The sequence below is a fragment of the Vollenhovia emeryi genome, unplaced genomic scaffold (assembly GCF_000949405.1).
Source record: "Vollenhovia emeryi isolate VEMERY1.0 unplaced genomic scaffold, V.emery_V1.0 DF939130.1, whole genome shotgun sequence".
Classification (NCBI taxonomy): domain Eukaryota; kingdom Metazoa; phylum Arthropoda; class Insecta; order Hymenoptera; family Formicidae; genus Vollenhovia; species Vollenhovia emeryi.
The window spans coordinates 2231804-2251552 of NW_011967236.1; the positions used below are offsets into that span (position 1 = coordinate 2231804).

At 39.1% G+C, this 19749-nt stretch overlaps 1 protein-coding gene across 5 annotated transcripts; it reads left to right on the forward strand.

Moving 5' to 3' along the window:
- The first annotated feature begins 4064 nt into the window (after positions 1 to 4064).
- Positions 4065 to 17106, forward strand: LOC105568340 (phospholipase D3-like). 5 transcript variants are annotated; one of them, XM_012023937.1, is made up of 12 exons: positions 4065 to 4295; positions 9974 to 10279; positions 11602 to 11838; positions 12471 to 12592; positions 12929 to 13277; positions 13353 to 13487; positions 13848 to 14039; positions 14214 to 14342; positions 14452 to 14591; positions 14740 to 14905; positions 15010 to 15151; positions 15328 to 17106. In XM_012023937.1, the coding sequence occupies exons 2-12, from the start codon at positions 10142 to 10144 to the stop codon at positions 15525 to 15527; spliced, it is 1950 nt and encodes a 649-aa protein (XP_011879327.1). In that variant the 5' UTR covers positions 4065 to 4295; positions 9974 to 10141; the 3' UTR covers positions 15528 to 17106. The 5 variants fall into 5 exon arrangements, with proteins under 5 accessions (XP_011879327.1, XP_011879330.1, XP_011879329.1 ...); XM_012023938.1 differs by lacking the exon at positions 4065 to 4295 and adding an exon at positions 7151 to 7175; XM_012023940.1 differs by lacking the exon at positions 9974 to 10279 and having other exon boundaries at positions 4172 to 4295; positions 11668 to 11838.
- The last annotated feature ends 2643 nt before the right edge of the window (positions 17107 to 19749 follow it).

Below are 19749 nucleotides of genomic sequence, written 5' to 3' on the forward strand. Positions count from 1 at the left end.
ATAACCTTGTTGGAGAACCAGAGTTAATCCCTGGTTTTCTTTGTCACGGATCCCCGGAAGCAACGGTTTTGGCACGAGGGCGCGACGTCGATTCGCGAAATTAATAAAACAAAAGAAGAGAAGAGATTATGTGCATGTATATCCTTCTCCATAAATATTCTCCCATTAACACTAATAATGGAAGAATAATTTTTATTTTAATAAAACTGAAAATATACGAGATTGCATGATTTGAGAAACGATCGTCGTTAATTCCCTGCCAAAATGACCGCTCTCGGAGGTAATCCGGAAGATCTGGGATTCATTCTTTCTTGCAGCGAGGACCTTGACCTTTGGATTGGTTTAAATTTTCCTTTTCCCGTGAAGATTAAAGACCTTGTTGAATAACCAGAGTTAATCCCTGGTTTTCTTTGTCACGGATCCCCGAAAGCAACGGTTTCGGCACGAGGGCGCGACGTCGATTCGCGAAATTAACAAAAAAAAGAAGAGAAGATTTTATGTATAATATATTCTTCTCCATAAATATTCTCCCATTAACAGTAATAATGGAAGAATAATTTTTATTTTAATAAAACTGAAAATATACGAGATTGCATGATTTGAAAAACGATCGTCGTTAACTCCCTGCCGAAATGACCGCTATCGGAGATAATCCGGAAGATCTGGGATTCATTTTTTCCTGCAGCAGGACCTTTAATTTTCTTTTACATTTTTTAATCTGATGAAACTCTATTGCTCATATTACGATATGTTGAATTCACTTTCCATCTTGAGTTGTTGTAAAAATTACACAAAATATGGCTTGGCAAATATAGTCTTGCTGTATTTGTCGAGCAAATCTTTTTTGCTCGACATGTAACCTATCCATTTATTTTTCATATTTTCTATATTTGATTTGATATATAATATGTATTGTCAAGATGCGTATCGCATGAACGACATGCACAATTACACGCATCTCCGCGGTCGGTTTACGCGGTCGGTTTTCGCGATCGGTTTTTCAAGAAAAAATTTTAATTAATTATTAATTACTTAATTTTATCCATATTATAAATTTTAATTTATCGAGGAATATGATGAAAATCACTCTAACGCGAAGTAAATTTTTTTCTATATCTATTCGAATTTTGAATTCAAAGATCATTTTACGAAGAGATGGTCAATATGTTTAAATAAATAACGAAAGCAAAAATAAATTTGGTTCGTACATACCGTAAAGTTTTTTGAATTAATATTTTTCTTTTAATTAACTTCTCGTGGTCGTGCATTTTGCGATACGATCGTCACTCGTATATTCGAACCGTACGAAATATTTGTCGGTGACGATAACCGACTATGGAAGGAGTTTTCTTCCTTCCTGATCTCTGGTCAAAATGACCAGACTGTATGGCCAGGAGCAACGAAAGGTAGGTCCAATCTGGCCCAACGCAAGATTCAACGAGATAAGTGGTCCTTCTTGACCACGATGGTGAAATGTATAAAAATTTACTTAGATCTTGTGTATATCTTTTTATGTGTCAAAAGTCGGGTGGGATATTCTTTTCTACATTTTCTCGCGCCTGTATGCGAGATTGGAAAAAACTAAATTAAATCAATTTCAACCGCGCGCGAATTAAAACCCCAAATTATATCCTTAATAATCGCGTCGCGGTTTTATTTGAAATAAATTAAGTTTAGTTGAAAATTTGTATGTTTGTTAGGCAGGAATTTGTATATTCGGGTAGGCAGGAATTCGGGTAGGCAGGGACAGGGAGACATAATTTATTACGTTTGTCGTAGACATAAGTAAATTGTATGAAGAAGGATAAATGATAAAAATGTAAAAAATCGTATTGTAAAGAAAAGAGGACCGCTGAGTGGAATCAGCGGGGGCGGCAGAGGGCCTCTTTAGATTAATTTTTCTATGGTATGAAATTTTAAGTTGATCTAAAATAATCTTTTATGCGATAGATTTTCGTTTGCGCATTTACGATACGATTTTTTGTTTACACATTTTGTAAAGAATGTTACATATTACTGTCTGAAAGTCAATCAGTGAATTATCACTGAAAACGATTATAACTATTGAATTATTCAGTGGTATACTTGTAACTGTGCATCAGTGGGTATTCACTGTTTTCTGTAATAATCCACTGATTGACTTTTGGAGAGTAGACATAGCTACATGTTTTATATTGTAATAAATTATAAAATTAATTGTGATTTAATATAATAATGATAAACATGTCAAAAGAAAATAATTATTGTAAAGAAAAGAGGACCGCCAATCGAAATTGGCGGGGGTGGTGGAGGGCCTCATATTTTAGCAATTCACTTTCAATGTAAACACAGTACCGTGCAATTATTGTTACGTAACATCGGCGTTACATTAGCATTTATTCTATATTCAATATTACAATTTTATTGGGCAATCTTGTTAATTCAATCAATCCAATATTAAATAATCATCTAGGTGCAATATCAGTAGTATATTTGCATTTATTTTATGGCCAATATTGGTGTTATATTGGGGAAATATTGGCCAATTCACTGCCAACATAACCAATGTTTAACCAATGTTTAACCAATGTTAGCCAATGTACAGCCAATGAATTGTGCTTCTAGGGAGGCGCTTATACACAAAGGCAAGGCCTATGCGATTAAGTGAAGGTTTAAAAAATATATAAAGTAACTATTAATGTAACTATTAAATTAGTTGCTAGTTATCGAAAAAATGTAATTGAGTTACAGTTACAGATGGAGAAAAAGTAACGAAGTTAAATTAGAGTTGCCAAAAAGAAGTAACTGTAACTGTAACTTCGTTACAAGTAACGAGTTACTTCCCAACCCTGGGTTTAAGCTAGTACATAATAATTATAATTAATCGGCTGAAAGGTCGTTCTCAAATCCGAGATCCGGAAGAAGATCTAATCGATCTCGATAAAGTTCAATTTTACGTTTCCCTGCAATTAAAATCATTTTTGCGCCGTGGCTCTCGCACGCTCGTTCGTAATCCGATGATTTCGCTGCGTGCCACGTCAGCTACTTGGAAGCTCTCCGATTCTAAAGCCAAGCAAGACTGGACGTCGACGTTCTACGAGTATTAAAACCTGGGTATACCTATCATAAAGGCATTCGGAATCCATTCCAAATATTTCCATGATTCCGCGTTTCTTATTTTTCTAAAGTAAAATGTTAAGGTTTTCTAAGGTATATTTTTCCAAGGGCAATTAGAAAGCGATAAAGCTACTCGCTTTTAACATTTGCACTCTAGTGTAAAATACAGAATCGACCGCCAGATATAGTTACAGACACAGCTACTATATCTGTGTCTCTTTACTGAATCTATTAAAAATTTATCTTGTATCTGTATCTTCGATGAAAATAGCTAAGATACCGAGCTCTGCTTTGAAGGTGCAAGACAGTTAAAGCCCGAACAGACGATAAAAACTTAAGCAGTAAAACTTAAGACTTGAGAAAAATGGTCGATGACTGTCGAGAACGTAATCAGCCATTTGGAAACTTAAGCAATATGTTGAAAATTCGATTGATTGAAATTCTTAGGCATTAAGTTTCACCGCTTAAGGGGTCATTCCACTTTAACGGCCCAAAAACTATGCTTATCTTTAACAATTTTTTCACAGTAAATACACCATACAATGAAATAAATCTTTTGGGGATTTATTAGGACTCTCTTAAATAACACAAAAATATGTTGCCATAGTTGAAACAATTTTTTAATCAAGCGTGTTCCACGCCGTTCGAATGGCGTACGTCAAAAAAGATGCAAGCCCGCTGCGTTGATGACTTTTGTCGCTATGTCCCGAACCTCAATTAAGAATTTTTATTTAAAAGTAACAAAATGGTGCCAGTTTGAAAGAAAATTTTGAAAAGTACTTTTCTTAATACTTAATACTTAAGTTTTGTCGTGCGTTCGGGCCTCTATTGTGCGTCCTTTCAAGACAAAAATTTAAGGCATAAAACACTGACTGAAAAGAGTACGGGGCAGCCATTCCGAATCATCGCTTTGCTGTCCACGCGAAATTGAATGCGCGGTCGATACCGCGGCGATGCGACGCCACTGGACGGTGCCGATCGGCGCGGAGACGGTGCCGGTCCCGTGGCAAACGGTAACGCCATCGCGAACGTGGCGACCGAGTACGCGTCACTCCAACTCGTGCTGATCGAACTCCAGTGTTGCTGACCGGACGCGAGCGCGTTCGATAGCCAGTCGACGCGGGTGGTCGTCGCTTATCGCGAGTGGAACGCCGGCGGATCGAGTTTGCCCAAGAGCCACGCGCTTCAACGAAACAACGGTACGTCACGCGCCGCGTGTGCAACGCGTCTCGCGCGAGGCTCGGCCCGTGGAACGTCGCGGCGAGTGGCGCGGCGCGAGTCCGTGAACTCGACCTGGGGTACCGAAGTCGCGATACAATTGAGAAACGTGACGGAGAAGTAATGGGAAATTCGCAAATAGTCGCGAACGAAGAGGAATAACGGCGCGACAAGGGAACGGAGCGAGCCGAAAGGCTCCAATTTTCATGACGCGGCTTACAGGGAAGACCAATTGAAGGTCAATGAAAGCCAGCGGAGAATTGAAAGAAATTACGACAGTTCGATTGTACTTAAACCCGCAGCTCGATCTTACACTTAAGAATGTTTTAAACGTGATCTTGAAAAGTTGTACGGTTATGCGATGTGAGGTGGTTGATAGGCCGAAGGGACAAAGGAATTTGTTAAACTGATTAATAGTTCATTCAAATGACACAGAACTCGAGTAAACGTTTGCTGTACCAAGTCTTTTTCAGTACAAAAAATTGGAAAGAATAAGGTTAAAGATAACACGCGGAAGATCTTACATCATTGGTTGGGTGGAGTCTTAAGACCGTCTAAACTCAGATTTAAAATGATCTCGTCGCGAACGCGTCACGCAGCAAAGTGCCGTCCCGAGCACGTGGCGGCGGCCTCCATTTTGACGACGCGCGAAAAATTTAAAGGGGATTCGGCGGGAGAGATCGAGGATTGCGAATCAAAGGTCAGGGAAGGCTCGGAAAATCGATTTTATTAAAAGGGAGGGCTGCCTTGGGCAAGGCAGAAAAACGACTGGTCCACAATGCGATTCCTTGCATCTCCTCTGGGGAAAAAAGACAGTTAAGCAACTAATTTTTTTCTATTTCCAGTCGAGGAGTTACGAACAATCGAAATACTTGTGATCAACTATTTTTCCCCAGAGTAGAAACATTCTATTTTGTATAGGCAATAAGTTAGTTAAAATTTGCGCGAGTTGATAAAATTATACATTATACAATTGTACGATCGCACGTTGTCGACAAATTTTTCAAGAGAGCGTACCGATTTGCTTGTACAGACAAAATTGAATGTTTTTACTCTGGAAAAAAAAGACAGCGACCCATTTTGGGGCCCGCAATTACTAATCGAGTTATTTGGATTGTTCGCAACTCTAATCTTTTACGAATTTTACCCCGCGTAACTAAAAATTGCAATTAGCTGTTCTGTCTATATCCAAGATTTCAAAGTAGTACTAATCAATTCTCTCAATTAGTTCTGTCGATATTGAGTAACGCAAAGATAACTTTTACTTACGAGGCATTAACCGAAATGTTAAGTTGCTTGGCTACAAAAAAAACGGTCCAAATTTTTCCTAGAGTAGAGTTACAATCCAAATAACTCGATTACCAATTGTGGACCCCAAAATGGGTTGCTAACTGTCTGTTTTTCCCGGAGTAGAAACATTCTAGTTTGTAGGCAATAAGTTAGTTGAAAAAATTTGCGCGAGTTGACAAAATTGTACATTATACAATTGTACGATCGCACGTTGTCGACAAATTTTTCAAGCGAGCGTACCGATTTGCTTGTACAAACAAAATAGAATGTTTCTACAGAGCACACATGACGTTTCGCAAAGAGCACTTGCGGATGAAAGCTCTAGTTCTCCCGGCGCGCGTTTATCGAACAAAGAAGGACCCCCGCCAAGTTAAAAAGATCTTCTTAAAGGGAAAAAAAATGCAAAAGGAAAAGAGAAAGTCGGGCACGTACCCGACGTGTAATTGTATCATCTCGTAAACTACACCTCTGCCCGCATGCTCCATATTTTCTGCAAGCTTTTCAACCTGGTCGTGAAATCCGATCTTTTTGCGTTTGCTTTCACATTCATTATTCGGCATGACGCGACCCAGACGTATTATGCGTGCGAAGAATGAGGTTGAAAAAAAAACTAAAAAATAGGAGAGAATACGAGAAAAGCTAACGGACTGCACCGTACAGCTCGTCCCGTATGACGATCCTATTGTGCTCGGCGTAGCCTGACGAAGTCTATCGGCTTCGGCAATTTTTGTTACAAAATCCTCGTCGAAACTGGGGTAGAAAGTTGGAGGAACGGAACGTTGGGAACGGAAAGACAGACAGAGAGAGAGAGAGGGAGAGAGAGAGGATTTCCGGAACGGATTTGATTGACGGGAAACACGCGCGACGGTGCTCCGACGCCTTATTCTCGCGAAAAACGACGTGAAAACGGAGGAGGGAAGATATCGACGGGGAGAACACGTATCGCGGATAAATGGCGGCCGATATTTCTATAACACGGACTCTCGCGATAACTCTCGCGATCTTGTGCACTCCACCCTCGCGCCTCCGCTGCAGAAATAACGGCGGATCCGCAATAAATCGGGGGGGGGGGGGCGGCGGGAGGATGGAGAACGGGCGCATGGGGCGGCAACGGCGCCGTCGGCACGTGCTCCAATTCTTACGGCACGCCGAGGGCTCGGCGGGAGGATTAGTTATCGGCGAGGATCTCGGGCACGAGGACACCACGTGCGCGAGGGTGCACCGGCGCGACGGCGGGAACGGCGCCTCCGAACACGGTGTGATCGATAACCGGGGTGGCGGGAGGGGGCGGGAGGGTGAAGGAGAGCCGCGTATATCGACGAAGCGTTTCGCTCCCTTTCGCCGGATGTTCGCGCCGACCCGGTGGCACCGAAGGATGTGCCTCCGCGCGCATGCACGCCGCGGAGCGTTTCCTCCGCGATGACAGATCGAACGAGCAGTCGCCGCCGAAAGTGTTTCGCGGCGCGCGCGCGCGCGCGTGTCTCTCCCCCGTGCGATTGTCTTTCCGTTGCGTGTACACTGTACATCGTCGTCCTCGCGTGCACGTTCCACACGCTTCGCGCCCACGCTTGGTAGGACCTCGCGGTCGGCCGACGCGTTCGGCTGTCGCGATACGCGCGGGCCCGCGCCGATTTTCCGCTTATCATCGGTCAACGGCACGTGCATCGGCGCTTCACTCACGCGAGAAACTCGTCCCGCTCGCGAGGGGATAATCCGCGGGATGGCGATTGAATAAAATGCCGCGCAGCCTCCGAACCATATGGAATTGTCACGTCCGTTTTGTCCGCGGCGTCGCGAGCGAGACTCTCGCGACTTGACATGCCGATGAACCGTCGCTGACACATAACACGATTTGCAGAGTGCTTTGCTTGTAATTTTATTAATTATTACTATACGCACGTCTCACGACTGAAAATACCCAACGTGATAACCGAAGTTATTGAAAACTTCGTTTTGTGTCTCACACCTTTTTATCAGATTATCACCAGTGAAGTAGCGCGAACATTTGTTTATCGCTTTGTCACGCACCGCTTTTAAGTAACGCAAGGATTGGACAATAGCATTCGTACGATAATATTATATTGTTAGTTTTCATCATGTTCCTTACTTGTACAGTCAATCAATTATTACACGGAAGGAATTTCCTCTTAACATTTATCCTGAAAATCATGTGATAGTGTGACAACGTGACATTTTGATGAACCGTATGAGAGTTCTTTGAAAATTTTACCATACATTTTACCAGTACATCGTCTGATTATGGATGTTTAATGGACAAAATTAATTAATTACGTCCATTGTGTTAAAATTAATTATAAAAATTATATACAGTACCTTTTAATTTTTTTAGTATAACTAGTTTTTAAGTACGCGAATGAACAATTCGACACAAGGTGCACCTGTTATCAGGTGTACCATAAATTTTACTAGTAAAATGTATGATAACATTTTTAAAAAACTCATAAAATTCCTCGGAATGCCGTGTTGTCCCACGATTACACAATTTTCAGGATAATTTTTAAAAGAAAATTCTCTCCGTGTACTTTAACACATTTCTAGCATATACAGTACCGGCCAAAATGACATCACCTTTAGGTTTTCTGAGCCTAACGTTCGTCAAAGTGCATCGAATGTACTCAAAATTTTACAGCAGACACCTGATAACAGGTGCACCTTGCGTCGAATTGTTCATTCGCGTACTTAAAAACTAGTTATACTAAAAAAATTAAAAGGTACTGTATATAATTTTTATAATTTATCTTAACACAATGGACATCATTAATTAATTTTGCCCATTAAACATCCATAATTACCCATGTATAATTTTATCCACTAGCATAATGAATAATAATTAATATAATTAACAAAATCTTATATAAAATTAATTGTTAACACTAGAGCATTCGAGTGATTTTACTTTTATTTTCTGAAATCCATGGCGCGCCTTCGAAAGGACGTAAAAGCCACGCAAGCATCGCTCCCAGCGTTTAAAGTTTACAAATTGGAAATGGGTTAATCGCGCCTTTTCATCAATCGGGAGTGTTATCCAGGCCACGAGGACGTCCTGTGCGCAGGTGCTCGGCATGCGAGACTTTTCGATCGTTCCCCGTCGGCTGGGAAAGGCGTTTTGTCCCCCTGCGCCCTGATGTGGCTCGCCGTCGTCGTCCCGGCGACGGAGGCCGCGATCGGATCGATCTAGATATAAAATGGAAAAAGGGAATGGAAAAACAATGCGTCCGCCGGTTTCGACGCGACCCGCCGCGAATTAGACGAGTCGACGAGTCATATCGCGAATGAGTCAAAGAGGCCACTAATCGCTTTATTATCGACCACGCGATATACGATACGGAGTCGCGACGTAATTCAAGCCTCTCCGCTTCTTCGGCCGGCGATTCGACGTCCGACCGAGAGAAGGATGGGGCCGGGGGATCGTCGCTAATTGAATCAGGCGCGCGCGACGTGTTGCAATCGAGAATTGTTCCATTTGTCGAGATTAACGCCGGGACCGTTCTCAGCCACCCCCCACGGCGCGGGGATAAAAACCGGAAACACGCGATTTCTTTCACGTTGAGCCTCGCTAATCCGATAGTCCAACAAAGGGAATCTGAAGATCTTCGTTCGGAGAAAAATTATTTGCTTACTTTTATCCCTTTTTACCCGCTCTTAAGATGTAGGCGAAAGTCCTCTATTGTGATAGGTTTCTAATATGCGACAGCAGGTTTTCAGCACCCAAATTCAATCGTAAATCTTTTTTCGTAACGATCGCACGATTCGATAATGAATTTTCCGCTAAACAGATACCAGGGTAATAAATTCATGGTGGAATCAACCGATGATGCCTACATTAATTTAACGGAAACGCTTCGCTATCCCATATTAAGACCCTATCTCATAATAGGGGACTTTCCTCTGATCAAAAATTCGGCAAAGGAAAGAGAGTTCTTTACGAAACTGATGTTCTAAAGATTGAAAAGAGAACGTCACAAGGCACTGATATTATTCTCGTTGCAAAATCTCTTTCTGTTTTCTCGTGGAAAATATGTTAGGGATATGCATATAATTTTTTAAATGAAAGACAGACACTGCTCGCTGTACTTGTTGTAAATGTTTTCAGGAAAAGTATGGTATTTCCTCCGCCGTTCTAAATTGGTTCCAACTTTACAAGGGCAGCGAGCAATAAAAATAGCAGGTCGGACGTAACGTTTTACTATCGGTGTAAGAGCATCGCGGAACTTTGATTAAGGCTGATCTCGACCCTCGCGCGCGTTAAATTTTAAACGCGCGGCCGGAATCAATGCCGCGCCAACGTATACACGTGCACGGACGTAGAGGCACGGATGACATTTTCTCTTGTCTTGTCTGCCGACAGATATCGATGTGGATGTCGAACATGGTGCAAAAGTCGGACAGCGGAAACGACGCCGTCGGCGAAGCCGGTCTCCGCGCGCACGCGAGCTCGATTAACGACGAGTCGTTCGCCACGACCTTGACGCATTAGTGGAATCGCCATTGCGAATGTGCGTCGGGCGCGATCGAAATGTCGTTTTTTGGACGGAAAATGGGCGGCGGCGGCGGCGGCGGCGGCGGGGGCGGCGGGGGTTCCGAGCACACCGGTCATAACTTGCAGGACGGCCTATTTCAAATTGCATCTCAGGCCTGTCACATCCTCGTGCAAGTGAGTCGAGATCTCCGCGCGGAGACGTTTGCCAAATATTTCTCATCGTTCGAGTCGGAAATAATTAAGTTCAGGACGATATCGAGAACAAGCCCAACCAGACCCACTCGGTCCGTTTGGCAACGCAAATACGTTTAATAAACGTCTTAAAAAAACGTTTAGCCGACGCATTTTTCGCAAAAATACAATAAAAACGAAATATCGTACCATTGAAATGTCTCGTATAAAAAAAACGGTATATTAAACTAATCGAGAAACGTTGAAATAGACGCTATAAAATGTTTTTATAACGTCTATTGAATGGTTAAAAAATGGTGTTAAATTTTAAACGTTTATTTTTTCAACTTGCACGAAATTGCTCGAAATTGGTTTTTAACGTTTGTTAAACGTATTTTTGTACACAATTGTGTTTATTTAGGAGATCGTAAGATTTGATATTTTGCTGTCCATGTTTTGAAAGGTATTACCATTTAAACTATTGCGGGAGACAATATTGGAAATAATTCTAAAGACAATATTAAAAACAACGCTACTATAATACATTATGTATGCATTAACGAGAATGTTAAAACGTTACATTGTGCTCGGAAAACTGAATACACCTTGTGTCATTAATTCTCGACGTTAAATCGCAAAACCTACCGCGTTGTGTAAGATGCATAAGAAAAATGAAATATAATTTACGACATTCTGTACATTTACATATAACATTCCGGAAACCAGTAAAACACGCATTATCTTTTCATGTTTGATTCATGTCGTTCGTGAATCATAAAACGTATGTAATAGTAACGTTTGAATCAATAAGCTGTTGTGGCGTGTATTGTAATCTTAATCGATTCGAATGTACATACCATTATTCACGCATACTTTGTTCCTCAGGAGGAATTCTGCCTTTTATGCCTTTACTTTGTTCTGTAAGAGGAATCCTTCCTCTCTCACGTTTTTTCCCAGCAGAACTTAATTAATTATACTCGCGCATGACGTAGCGGAAGTCATCGGGCTGCATCTCGCGCTTTTGTCATCTCCGCATTCGCGAGATTACGAGCTTGAGGTTTGCCCACAGTGAAAATTGCAACCTCTTATTTTTGGTTTCAAAGATTTAGAAAACTTTGCCTCGAGCCTTAAATTAAAATGACATGAATGCAAAGTGTATTCGCAGTTGATCGAAAGTTAGAATCTCGCCTTGTATAGCAAGTAGTGTCGCTTTCAATTTTCTCCCGCGGTAATCCGGACAATCGATCAGAAACAAAGTCTGTGTCGGAGCGATAAAAATAAAGCGTTTTCTTTCTCTCTTTCTCTCTCTCTCTCTGCCCGTCAAGGTGAATAATACGCACAACGTTTCTTACGGAGGTAGCAATAATGTGAATAACATCGCATATTCGAAGTATTCCACGGCCGGCGGCACCGCCGCACCGACAACGTCGTCGTCGGCGAAAGGGGCGACCGCAGCCAAAGCGTATCCCAAGTACGCCGAGCCTCGGGACAAGGACCAGGATGTGGTGGTGTTGTTGCCGCATCGCAAGAACAGGGCACCGCGACTCAAGCACAAACTCTCGGTAGGTCCTCGCATATTGCTGCGCATAAGGTGCACATCTACAAACTCATGTCGTCGTCGTGCGAAGGGATTAAAGCAAAAGTGCATCCAACTCGTGCAATTTACTAATTGTAAGTCCGACAATTTTACTAACAGCTTCATTAACAAGTCATTATTTGTACCCTCGAAGCGGATCGTTTGTCCGCACGTAAATCTGCTCCAATTTCCTCTCTGTAAATCTCGGAAGACGAAAACGCGGTATGTATGGTACATGCGTCACGCAATGAACATTTTTTTTTGTACTTCCTCGTTTTGTCGTCAGAAAAATCCCCGATTAATCTTCGAATTCGTTTATTTCCCTAATGAATCACGGGCGGATTGATTTTCTCGTCACGGATCCTTTCGAACGGACGGCAAAGTCCGCGCGCTCCTTGTCATATTAATGAGATAAAATTTATGCGGTCGTTTTTAATTAAGGACTCGGCTTAAAAGTGGTGGTAAGGACTAGCGGAGCACGGTTCCTTTTATATATCGAATCTCCCGAGTGGATTTTCAAGCGAAGTATATACCAATCGATAATATTGCAACGACATTGCGCAACACGTTTGCGGCGTGGCTGTGTAAAAATAGCATACGTGACATATTGTGTTGTAGACCGTATCCGAAAACGCACGGCTTGATGTCAACTCACCAGGAGGTGACGACGATCTGGAGTTATGGGATCAGACCGGCTTTATGTTGAGAACCGACGTGGACGATCCTCTCGCGAATGCGAAGTACGTGTCCAGTTTTGTAACTTAAAAAATTAGGGGGGACGACAGCTTTTCCAGGGAATAATCTTTCATCGTTTCGTAAATTCGTGAAAACCATGTGACTTAAAGGCAAACTCTATAAACAACTATATTCTCAGTTGACGAATAAATTGTTGGTTCAAGTAAGGAAGGCTTATTATTCTTGTTGTCTCTCGTGTAGCTATTTTTTATCAATTGAAATGAAACAAAGAAGCTTCTTAAGACTGAAAGATTTTTATCTATACAAGAAACTTGTGAATCTGATTATTATGAGATCGCATGGTGAACAGTATAATTTAATGGCGTGATTTTCCTTCGAAGGTGGGGCGCGCAGAGTTGGTGCAGGCCCAGTTGCATACCGATAACGATCATACTGATTCTGATCGTTCTGGTCGTGCTTTTGCCGCTGTTAGACCACGCGGCGGACAAGTACCCGCTAAATGCCACCGCGTTGGACTTGGAATCGACGTGCATGGATCATTGCAGTATATCCCTAGTGGAAACTATACCCGTGGGCTTGAATTATAGCAATAATACAGCGGAGCATGAAAGCACCTACGATTCTTGGATGGATCTCATCGGAATGGCGCAGAATACCATCGAAATCGCGTCCCTTTATTGGACAATGAAAAGGGATGACGCCTATCCTGACAATGGGAGCGCTAAGATGGTAAATAGTGCGTAATGTAGCGATATCGTAGCTACGCTCAACCGTTATGCGTTTAATAAATTGCCTTGGTTACAGGGAGAACAGGTGTTCCAGTCGCTGTTAGAAGCCGGAAGAGACAGACAGATCGAATTAAAAATTGCACAGAATCTTCCTTCCCGCTTGTCTCCGAACGTCGATACGCAAATTTTAGCCAAAAAGGCTAACGCACAGGTGATATTATAGTGTTTATTTTGATGAGGTGGGAGGTATCCAGGTATTTGAAATTATTAAATTGTCGTACTGATTTCACAGGAAATTGTTCATGTCTAGTCAATTTTATTTTAGCCATCAAGCCTATGTACCATAAATATCTAGTTTTTTTAAATTGATACTGAGCATTTATTTTAAATTGCTTAGTAACATTTTTTACATATTTGTACGATATTTTTACTTTATAATTCTTGAAGGCAAACATATTTTTGACAGAAGCCAAAAATTTATAGTTGCCAATAAATAATGTAAACGAAAAAAAATTTTTTACGATTCACTGGTCACCTAACAGATACGTATATTTATTATATTTGAATGCAGGTGAGAAATTTAAATTTTGCTGGATTGTTGGGCGGTGGTGTACTTCACACGAAGCTCTGGCTCATCGATCGTACTCATATTTACGTCGGTTCGGCGAATATGGATTGGAGATCGCTTGCACAAGTTAAGGAACTCGGTTTGATAGCCTTGAACTGTTCCTGCTTAGCAAAGGATTATGCCAAAATATTTGATGTAAGCAGTGAAATAAATTTATAAATTTTGTAGTACATACTTCAAACATGCTCAGTGAGAAATAATTCGTCAAAATAATGACGATTCGACGCGACATTGATCGATAAGTATTGTAATTTCTCGCTGGGTGTTTACTATCTTTGAATTAAAAATTTATATTCATTTTTACTGCAGGTATACTGGCAGTTAGGCGAAGACGGTAAAGTGCCTTCCACGTGGCCAGATTCTCTTAGCACAAAGATAAATATACATAATCCTATGAATTTTACATACATGGATAATAAGTACAAATTATTTATCGCGGTTAGTGCCTTTTTAATAAACGTGTTATGTTGTGGCATTAATTTTTTGCAAATTCTTCCTCTTTATTCTACTTTCTCAAACTGTAGAAACAATATATTAATATGTACAGAGTTCACCTCCGCCATTTTCGCCGAAAGGTAGAAGCAGCGATCTAGACGCGATTGTGCACTGCATCGCTAAAGCGGAAAAGTTCATCTATATCTCTGTGATGGATTATTTCCCGTTAACAATATATACTCCACAAATAAAGTATGTATAAAATATAAATATATTATACTATATTACAAAGAATACATTGAAATAAACATATAAGAACGTAAACTATTATATAACAGCAGTAACTTCTTTTACGTTGTTTCTTCTACTAACATAAGAACTTTCATGTCTATGTTTGCAGGTATTGGCCTATAATAGATAACGCTCTAAGGGCGGCGGCAATCGAGCGTAAAGTAGAAGTGCGTCTTTTGATCTCTTGGTGGAAACACTCTAGATCATCCGAATCATATTTTCTTAAATCACTGCAAGACCTGACGTTCAGTTATCCCAATGTGAAAATTGAAGTGGTGAGTATGTCATTCAGAATAAATGCATATATATTTTTCTGATGACAAATTCGAATTTCTGCTTGTCGAAAATTTATCATCAATTCTACCTATTTTTTTAACAGAAACGGTTTATCGTACCCACTAACTCGTACTTGGACAAAATACCGTTCGCGAGAGTAAACCACAATAAATACATGGTCACCGATGTAGCAGCCTACATTGGAACGAGCAATTGGTCGGGTGATTATTTTATTAACACTGCTGGTAAGTCGTTTAAATATCGATTTTTATGAGAATAAAATAAGATAAATTAAAGTAACAAAACTTGCACACTACGGTATTTTATAAATAAATTTTAAATATATCATATGTAAGTCTGGTTGTTTTTATAAACATTGTTGATGCGTTGTTTAAATTTTTAACACAAATATTTGTCTCAGGTATCGGCACCGTGTTTGAAACCGTTGGACATCAGAATAATGACAACATAAGACAACAGCTGGAAAATATCTTCCACCGTGATTGGTATTCCAACTATTCTTTTCCTCTAAACATAAGCGAGAGTCATTCTGAAAATTTATGGAACCTGTCAAGAAATTCATTTCAACATTCATCAGATGAACCTTATATACATATATAATTATGGTAATTATACAAAAAAGTTATTTTTAATCATGAAACATTTATCGTATTGATCGAGAAGAGTTTGCCCTTTAAACAGAACTAAACTAAAATTATATTATTTCTCTTTATTATATTCTAACCGTATGCTCTTTTCACTTTTGAATATTTTTGTAAATATTTTACAAAAGTTTCATAAATCTGCTCAAATGATCATTGTAACATTGGAATTTATCGTTCCATAGATATGCATATGTTGCTGTTTACTTGTCAGGACTCATATGTATATCGTATACGTTATTTAGCGATTTTAAGAAATTAAGCTACGATATTTTAGAGCGCTAATTGTAAGTTTGCTATACCTAGTAGCATATAAATTAATATTTTGTCTTTTATATGAATATTTTTAATAAGTATCATGTTATTGAATCGTGAACTAATTTAGAATTAAGAATTCAGTACTCAAAAGCAATGGAATTTGATCAGGTTTATACATTTTTTATTTAATATTTTACGTAATACTTTTACATATTTCCTAGTAATTAAGGAATATTTTCAAATTTTTTCCTCAAAATTTATCTTTTTACTTGTTTAAACAACATTAAAAATCACCGGCGATACCAGTTCTTCCTTTCTACTGATCTCTCTTTATCTCACTATCTTTATTATTCGTATCGTGCTATGTTCGTGTAAATATCAGATGTTGTTTAACGAAAAAAAGCACATTTAGTGAACAGGATGAAACGTGCCTTACAGAAGATGACTTTGCGATAAGCACGGCGATATTAATCTAGAGAAATGTATCGACTCTACGTTCTTCCATATTACTTGTGACTTCTCTAGAACTTTTTTGTTACTTGTGTTGTTCCCTTTCTACTAGTATATGCAAATTTGGGACCTGATTATTAATGCCTTGATAAGTATAAAAAGGAAAGAGCAAAAGTTAAATAGACGGTTTGTTTCCCCGATAAAATGGCTATTGCAATGTCGCCTGTGCGACTGATTGAGTATAATCTTCGTGCACAATTATTAATATCGTATTCAATTTTCCCGTCACATAAAAAATAAGACAGATAAAGACTAATAATATTGTCAAAACTTTAATGAACTTTCAGTATATCTTAAGCACTTCAATATGCAGTACTTAAATAATATTTAAATGTCAAATGCATGTTTAAATGTAAGGAAAGTAACAAACGTTAAGTGATTCTGAAAATTTCTAGTATTAACGGAAACGTCAATTGTGACAATCTGCAATTTACCTTCCATTATCTGCGGAATTAATGTGGAGAAAAAGATATAAATTTAAGATGTATTAAGTATTATACGGACCGATTTATGCCTTCAAAAATCGGAAAATTATGTCGGATTATTTCGCAATAATTAATCGGTTTCTGGTGAAAGGTATGTTAGAACATTATTTATAGTATCTAGTAGTTTACATCGATACATACTATGATACTATACCTAAGTCTGCTACTTTGCGTATCATCAATTGAAAACAACGATAATTAACGAATCGCTTTATGAAATATTACTGTGATTGCGCGCGCAAACAATGAAGAATACATGAATTATACATAAAGATCTTTCTCTGCTATTTGTGTCCTTGCTTCAATAAGTGCCCTTATAATCGTACAGAAATGACGAGGTATTTTAATGGTTTCACCTGAATTCTGTAAGTAGTACACTGTTCAAAAGAAATATGGCATAGAAAAATTTTATGCAAAAATTGGTCAACTTTGACTGACGGTAACTCCGCGAAAAATCATCGTAAAATTATGTTCTTTTTTTTAAATTAAAGCTTGAAATCTCTACTTTAAGATACTATAGTTCGATTTTAGGTGTGATGCATCCCTACCACTGTAACACCTTAAATGTGAGGGCATGTTTATTATATTGAAAATTACAAATTATATTGAAAAGTTTGACGGAGTGCATGGACTTGCTACATTTTTTTTCGGGGATACTGTTTGTAGGAACATAAAGTATACGAACCTTCCTCTTTAATTTAAAAAAAAAGAAGTCGCTGCCATTTTTTTCGCAAGGATACAGTACTTTAAAGTAACCCTTGCATTATTGGCATATACCAGGTTGCCGGTCGGATTTTGCACATCATATGGCCCTGAAAAGAGCCGTTTGTGTGTGTGTGTGTGTGTAGAATGACTCATTTTTGGGTGCTTGATTAAAGTGAGTCCTCTTGCCTCACATTTGTGTGTGTGTGTGTGTTTAAATTTGAAAAACGCGTGTTTCCTCTGCATTGTTGAATTACTGCTTGCAGCCGATACCTCATGTTAATGCAAGCTCTAATTTCTTCCTGTGGAATGACATTCCCACATTCCACAGGAATTAGGGCGAAAAAGAATATAATTTTACGATGATTTTTCGCGGAGTTACCGTCAGTCAAAGTTGAACAATTTTTGCATAAAATTTTTCTATGCCATATTTCTTTTGAGCAGTGTATAAGAAAACAATTTTCATACAGATGGTCTTTTGCAATGCAAATACTAAAATTATCGAATAATTAAACGCAGAATGTCTAATTGTTAGTATTTTTAAATTATCTTTGAATATTTCTTAATACACTCCACTTGCTTATATTGTTTCGTTTCTCTGGCTTTAGCCAAGTTTTGCAAAAATTTGCAATATATAATTATTATGTTTTATATTTTATCCATATTAATTAAGTGAATTTACAATTATAATTTTACTGTCATCAATTCTTAAGACATTTATAAATTGATTGAAAACAATATGTACGTATAGACCGGTATTCATTAGTCAGATCTTATATTCAAGACTGTTTCAACTTTATCTAAAGATGCTGTACGGAACATGTCATTGAATCTGGAGTATCTAAAGATGATCTTAAGACGGTTTTGAATATAAGATTTGATTATGAATACCGGTCATAACCTTGTTTTGGAAACTGAGCACGCAGAGCAATACAAAATGCTAAACATAAAAATTAAATAATAAAACTATATAAGGATCCACACGTTAAAAATTGTTGGGCTGCATCTTGCTTGGACCTGTTGGGTTTTTCCGTTTCGTGTCGAAAAATCAAAGTTATCGATGACGCACCGACATGTGCAACGTATGCGAAACGCTAGGATTAATTCTGCAACGTTATTATTGAGCATTAAAAATGGAGTAAAGTTATATTTTTTATTTCATCTGGTCTTCTCTTAGCATCCTTTCTAAGAAACGGTATGTGGCTCAGGTAATTCGGAGTTGGGTCATCTTGTTCTGGGTGAGACTTGTTGAGTGTGGGGAGAAGTTATGTGTTCGTGAATGTGCCCAATCCTTCCACAATGTCTTATCCGGGTAGCCGCTATTAATCGGTCAAAATGCCCATGAAACCGGTATCGTAATAGAGTAAGTCCGGGTATAATATGACCGTACAAGAAACGGAACAAGAAAAGGTGGCCACAAGCTGTGATTTCTCCACTAATCGCTGAATAGTGTATCTTTATTCTGAAAGATAATTAAAATTTACAGCAGTTTATGTAAATACCGATGGCTATTTCCATCGTGGGGAGAGTCCCGAGTTCTTTGTCTAAAACGCGTTAACACCCACTTATTGGTCGCCATTGCCATCTGGGGCTATTTTCTTTATTATTTACAATGTATTGGATGTATTTTTTACACATAATATGTATGTGTGGCCAACTGTCCCGTATTACTACAGCCATCATATTTGGGTTTACCCCGCTAGTGATGCAATCGTGCCTTCTTCTTTATGGGAGTGTTAGAAAATAAAAAATTTTCTTCATCGATGCTGTCCGTTTTGAAGACATGTTTATTACTGAAATGAATCAGCTATAAAAGTGTCACTCTATGTAAGGTAAATAAATACATCGAAGTATCTCTAAAATTTTTGGAGAGAAAATACTGCCATAGAGTGAAACGCTCGCCCTATTGGAGTGAATATTTACTCCAACAGAGTGATTAGAGAGTAAATTATGGTCGAACGTAGGACTTGTTTTTAATTGGAAGTTTGGTAGGATAATTTCGTTCATATATCAGAGATAGTACTACGCAGTTTATAGAGGTACAGCGTCAGAGCGCAGTATCTCTATAAACTACTTAGCATTGCTACGTAGCTGTAGAGCAAGAGAGAAAGAGCGAGGGGCAAAAAGAAGAAAGAGCTACAAACGCTATAGAGTGGGAATCTTTTTACTAAACGCAGGATTGGGTTTGTGATGTCTTTTTAGTGGACTATAAGAAAACTGGAATAA

Coding starts and splice junctions, on each gene's coding strand:
- LOC105568340 (XM_012023937.1), top strand. CDS start 10,142: ATGTCGTTTTTTGGACGGAAAATGGGCGGCGGCGGCGGCGGCGGCGGC. Junction 10,280..11,601: donor CCTGTCACATCCTCGTGCAA/GTGAGTCGAGAT, acceptor CTGCCCGTCAAG/GTGAATAATACGCACAACGT. Junction 13,488..13,847: donor CCAAAAAGGCTAACGCACAG/GTGATATTATAG, acceptor ATTTGAATGCAG/GTGAGAAATTTAAATTTTGC.